General features: G+C 36.0%; 1 protein-coding gene across 11 annotated transcripts; it reads right to left on the bottom strand.

Annotated features, from left to right (window-relative positions):
• Nucleotides 1–482: 482 nt before the first annotated feature.
• On the bottom strand, nucleotides 483–3414 carry LOC103958872. Of its 11 annotated transcripts, none has more exons than XR_007254443.1 (5): nucleotides 3075–3376; nucleotides 2498–2920; nucleotides 2101–2193; nucleotides 1189–1868; nucleotides 483–982 (listed from the first exon to the last, which is right to left on the bottom strand). XR_007254443.1 is itself a non-coding variant. In XM_048573986.1 (5 exons), the coding sequence occupies exons 1-4, from the start codon at nucleotides 3307–3309 to the stop codon at nucleotides 2180–2182; spliced, it is 405 nt and encodes a 134-aa protein (XP_048429943.1). In that variant the 5' UTR covers nucleotides 3310–3409; the 3' UTR covers nucleotides 483–982; nucleotides 1189–2179. The 11 variants fall into 11 exon arrangements, 4 of the variants coding, with proteins under 4 accessions (XP_048429943.1, XP_048429942.1, XP_048429941.1 ...); XR_007254446.1 differs by having other exon boundaries at nucleotides 2580–2920; nucleotides 3075–3373; XR_007254444.1 differs by having other exon boundaries at nucleotides 1189–2193; nucleotides 2580–2630; nucleotides 2847–2920; nucleotides 3075–3365.
• Nucleotides 3415–5378: the final 1964 nt, after the last annotated feature.

Here is a 5378-nt window from a genome sequence, read left to right as displayed (position 1 = left end):
CCTAAGTCTAGCATGCCACCAACTGTTGTATTTTGTAGTCGGACCAGTTGCTTTCAGATCATCCGCGACAGCTCCCCGCTGCCTCGAACATCCCACATACTCTGAAGAACTATGAGGTTTTGGTGAAATTCCAAAAGCAGCTGTTGAGATTCAAAGACGCGTAGCACAGCCTTTTTCTGGAACAAATTGACTTGCACACCTGGTAGTTCTGTCCTCAACCTTCACCACTGAAATATGCAAGGTTGGGATGGTGGTGGCATTGCAGTGGTTTATGGTGGAATTCCATGGAGAGTGATGCAAAATTTCGATTGAGATTTGTTATAGCTCTCTGAAGCTTAATATAATGAACTACTGGGATAAAGCATCGTAGGTAGTAGTTCGGTGATAGCAGCGAGACGTCCAACAAAAGGAGCTCCGAGTGTACTCTACTGTAACTCATTTTCCTACCGTGCTTTCAAGTACAACGTCTTACAAAAAATGGATAATCAAATCAGAAGAAATGAATTAAGCATGAATTCACATGGATGCTGTAGAACTGAAAAAAAAAATATCAGTTATGAAATGAATAATACAAGACCTAGCAGATCTTCTATCCTTCATGCTCATGCGGGTTGGCTGGTTTGCTGATACGATGACTTTGTTTGTTCGTCCACATTGGACGGCCTGCAAAACTTCTGGTCATGTACCTAGTGGAACGTATATTCAGCAGCGCTGGTATACCTATAATAAGATAGACAGCCAAGAGAAGCACAACAATCTTATGAATCCATGGGGCTGCTAGTACTATTCCTGTTTTTCAATCTTTTGAGACTCGAACAACTAAGCCTGTCAGTCTCTTGGCAGTTTTGAGATGACCTGAGCCTATTAGATCAGAAAGGTGAAATCTCATAACTGGAGAAAATCAAAGACCCGTCTTCTCTAAAGGAGCCATCATCATTATTTGTATCTCCTGGGGTTTAGAAGAGAAAGAACTTCCTTTCTTCTGTGAACAAAGAGAATCTCGTGATTCAAAATTTAGACAATTTTCCTGTTCAAGCTTTAAAAAATTGCAGTTAAATGCCAGAGAAAACTCAATCTCCGTAAGTGCCAATGGGCATGGTGCTTCAAAATCTAACATTTTGAATTCCAAAAGCTATGTCTCTAATCTAGCAGCCTTCGAGTTTACAAAGTTAACCTTTTATTATATACCTGAGAGAGGCCTTTTAGTACTGAACCAATATTTGGAATTGCAGACCAGTGAACATTTCGATCAATAAGTTGCCGAGTCCAGAAGTAGATTCCATAGTTAGAAAGCTGGACACTGTCAAAAAATTCAAAAGGAACCCAATAAACAGAACTAAGGGGAAGCATTCCCCATAAAAGGAGCTGCATAAAATCTTTAAGAGGAAAGATATAAATCAAATCATGTTCAGTGTAAAATTATTTCACTAGTTTCCGACACCACAGACAAAATAACCATAGAATGTACCATATAATCAATGAGGGAATTCAAACAGCTGCAACATATTATACTAATGAATAAGTAAAAGTGCACTTACAAGAAAGCCAGAATTGATTAAGAGGGAGATGTCTTCATCCTTCACCTTTCCTCCACAATTTACACCGCCGCAAACCATTTTTCAGTTGGATTGTAATTGTATTGTATTGTATCTACATAGCGATTTGTTCAATCATTATCTTGTTACGCGCATTAAACTGCCTTAAAAGAAACCTTCTCCGAGAAGCACACAGATACTCCAATCACTCACAAGTTCTTGATGTCCAATACTGGTTTTGAGTTTCAAATAAATAATGTGTCATTTAAACCAATTAAAAACTTCAAGAATATCTTCGTCCTTTTCTTTGAATCTTTTCACAACCCCTTCCATCTACATATATATACAGACAGTAAGAAGTTCATCAATGTACTGCCATGTCCTAACAAGGTTTTGACAAGGCACAAAATTGGAGGAAGCACACACCCAGACCATGTTTAGTGGATATTCATTACTTCTTTTTACAACAAGATAGCAAGATAGAGAAGCATTCCTCACTTAGAAAATATATGATAAAATGCAATCCTGCTTCTGAATAAACATCTAAATATTCTTGTAAACAAACCTGGCAAAGATAGTTATCCAAAAAGATTATTGCATGATCGTCTTGTCCAGTATTTACCTTGAAAACCCGTAGTACTTTCTCACTTCTTAGAGTCTGCAAAATATTAGTAACCTAGGTCAGTCATAAGAGACTCCTGAAGGAAGAAGGTGCCAACTATCTTAAAGTGACATTGCACCTCATACCTAGAATCCAATTCCACCATTGATGGAAAGAAACAAAAGTGTCAAGTCAAATTTTGGGATAAGTTCTATATGTACTGATCAGTAACTAAGATCATTGATTCAATTCTCAAGCAAAAGAGCTTCACAACAACATTACTACTCTTGTAAAAAGCAGATTAAAAATGTATTCAAAGTTCAAACAAATTTCTGTTATCTTCTTTCAAGTTCTCACGGACCTCTAAAATCTCGGTCCACCTGTGTTCTGTCGTCTACAATGCCATACAACTGTGACCGCAAAATGAAAAGCTGAACTGTTACCTGAAAAAGGCATGACTAGTTGGCTAGAGCACCCAAGTTCGAATTGCTCCCCTATATAATTAGATTATAATATCGCTCAAATAAGACAAACAAAAATCAAATTGCCACGACGAATACAACTGACTAACCACCACTTTAAACAGTAGCAAACACTTAGGAAACAAGAAAAGCTACAAATTCACAACTATTTAATTAACTCGGCTGCTTGTGAACTCCGAAACGTTAAAAAAAACAATCACATCAAAATCAAAAGTATAGAATCCTAACCTTTTCGTTGTTCGGAAACTGAGCTCGCATCATCCGAAGCCCAACCAACGTGCTGCTGAATGTAAGATTTTCCTCTGCATTTGCCCAACAATTAATAATTGCTGATTAATATGAACTACCCAAATGCAATAAAACATTTCCCAGATTTTTAAATCCCTAAAAATGATCAACTAAAAGTGCAAAAAATACAAATTTTAATTCTTTTTTATGAAAACAGTGAGGATACACCTAGTCTTGGAATCTGATCGAAATCGCCGGTTGGGGCATCAATGTCTGCTTCTCGCGGGCGTTTTTTACCTTTCAAAGATTCTGAAATATTATTCGCCAACTTTTTGCTTGTGGGTAGGATCCGAAATTCGATTTGGGATTTTAGGTCAAATAAGGAAGAAAAAAAAACCCTAAATCGAATTGTCTGATTTGGGGTTTTGCGAAAAGTTTGAAGCTTTTTGCTTTGCTTGTTCATGTCGGTTGGAGGAAACCGCGTAAAGATTGTTTTTTTCACCGCGCGACGTACAACTAACGGTTAAATTGACCAAAAACGACATGTTGTCTGAGTGGGACAGTCGTGCTAAAAATACTTCACGATATTCTTTAATACAAGAGATATTGGTGGAACAGAAAAAAAACCATTGATGAAAGATTTTGGTATTCACTTTGAAGGGAAGAGATCTCATTCAGATCTCTCTCATCAAGTTTTAAAGATCTAAAGATTTAGACTCTTAAAATTTGAATTATTATAATTTAAGGGTTCTCTTTTTGTAGTCGTTAAATTAAATTTCAAAGGCCTGAATTTTCGAATCCTTAGGATTTGGTGGGAGAGATCCGGATGGGATCTCTTCCTCACTTTTAATATACAAATTCCTTAATGTTAAGGGTATAAGATAAAGTAATGGGGAATTCTAATTTAATAATACTTGACATCTCTGAAATAGATCCAAAAACGCCATCTCATGCAATCACGTCGAAGTAGTTGCATCATAAACGATCCAATTCAATAGCTTAGTGACCTCCGATTTGATCCACTAGTAGACAAAGAATTATGTTGAAAATATCAAGTGATAATTGCACATTAAATAAGAAATGTTTGGTGAGGACATGCTGACTTCAGTTTGACACGATATAAGTTTATATGACAAATTCAAAAATGTTTAATGAAAACTATATATATACAATATGAAAAAAGTTATCACGGTAGATTATATTGTTAAATTATAAATATATAAATTAATCACTTAGAGTATATTAGTTTATTTGAAATAAAAAAAGTAACATGAAAGATACATGGTATGAGATTAACTCTTTGTGTCACTCTAATTCCTATTTTGCATGTAGTACATTATAAAGGAAGTCAATAATTAGGCTAATTTGAACACTTACGTGTCGTAAAGATAAATAAGAACGTTGTGATTCTAATTCATTAGTTTGCAATTATTACATTACAAAGTATAATACTTGTGTAACTAAACACAATAGATTTGAGAATTAGACTAATTTAAATGCATATGTGCCATTAGACGTATATTGAAAAATCAAGAATAAGGACCTAACCGCAAAATAACTGTGATGTCTCGGATTAGAGGACTACTTTATATTGTTCCAAATATGAGTTTTTATGTGAGAACTCCTTGTTGATTGCATTCAATGAACTCACTTCCTATTAAGCACCTACATACTTGTCTTGGTGTGATTTTAACTAATGCCTCCAAACCAGTTACTCTGACACTATCCATGGAGAGAAAACATAATATGTGTTAATCTATATGAATTAACCAATTTTCAATCTATAATATTTAATGAGACGACTTTAAACAATAATACTTACCTTTATGCTAAACCAAATTAATTTAATATGTGAAATGTTCATAAAGACTTGGTGAATGTGTAGATTTACACAATCAGCCTCTCACAATTAAGACTTTGGCACTTGACTTCACTTGTAAGTAAGAGGTTTTAGATTCGATTCTGAGCAAAGGTAAATTTGAACCATATTATTGATAGGCTATTGTGAGATTGAGTCCATCTCCGTGTAGATAATATCATTTACCAAAAAAAAAAAAAAACACTGGACACTTCCCATCCCACTTGCCACCAATGCTTTGTAAAAAATAGTGAAAAAAGAAAAGGACTTTCACTTTCACGCGCCAAAATCTCCCATGGGACGTGTAAATGCCGCGTATTCACTCACTCCTCTCCAAACAACCACCTATATCTGTCGTGTTTTCTCACCGTCGCCGTCTCTCTCTCTCTCTCTCTCTCTCTCTCTCTCTCTCTCTCTCTCTCCTCTGTAGATCTCACTCCTTGTTTATTACTCGAATAGATCTCACCCTCTCTCTCTCTGAGTCAAATTCTCACATCACACATTCTTTTTCAAGATTCTCACTCCTCACTCATAAGAATTAAGGACCCCATCTCTCTCTCTCTCTCTCTCTCTCTCTCTCTCTCTCTCCTCCGAGAAAAATCCATCTCTACAAGGACCGTCCTCTGGTCAATACTCATCCAACAACGGACGCCATCTAACGGTTCAGATCCATC

This window comes from the organism of the source record quoted next, unplaced genomic scaffold (assembly GCF_019419815.1).
Source record: "Pyrus x bretschneideri cultivar Hongxiangsu unplaced genomic scaffold, Pyrus_bretschneideri_v1 Contig7, whole genome shotgun sequence".
Taxonomy (NCBI): Eukaryota; Viridiplantae; Streptophyta; class Magnoliopsida; order Rosales; family Rosaceae; genus Pyrus; species Pyrus x bretschneideri.
This window is presented reverse-complemented; position numbering and strand designations above follow the sequence as displayed.

Bases quoted from the DNA above. Each gene is read 5' to 3' on its own strand.
- LOC103958872 (XM_048573983.1), bottom strand. From the start codon at position 3,309: ATGAACAAGCAAAGCAAAAAGCTTCAAACTTTTCGCAAAACCCCAAAT. The intron at 2,921-3,074 runs GTGTATCCTCAC...GGGCAAATGCAG, and splicing joins CGATCAGATTCCAAGACTAG to AGGAAAATCTTACATTCAGC. The intron at 2,194-2,846 runs GTTAGGATTCTA...AATATTTTGCAG, and splicing joins AGTTTCCGAACAACGAAAAG to ACTCTAAGAAGTGAGAAAGT.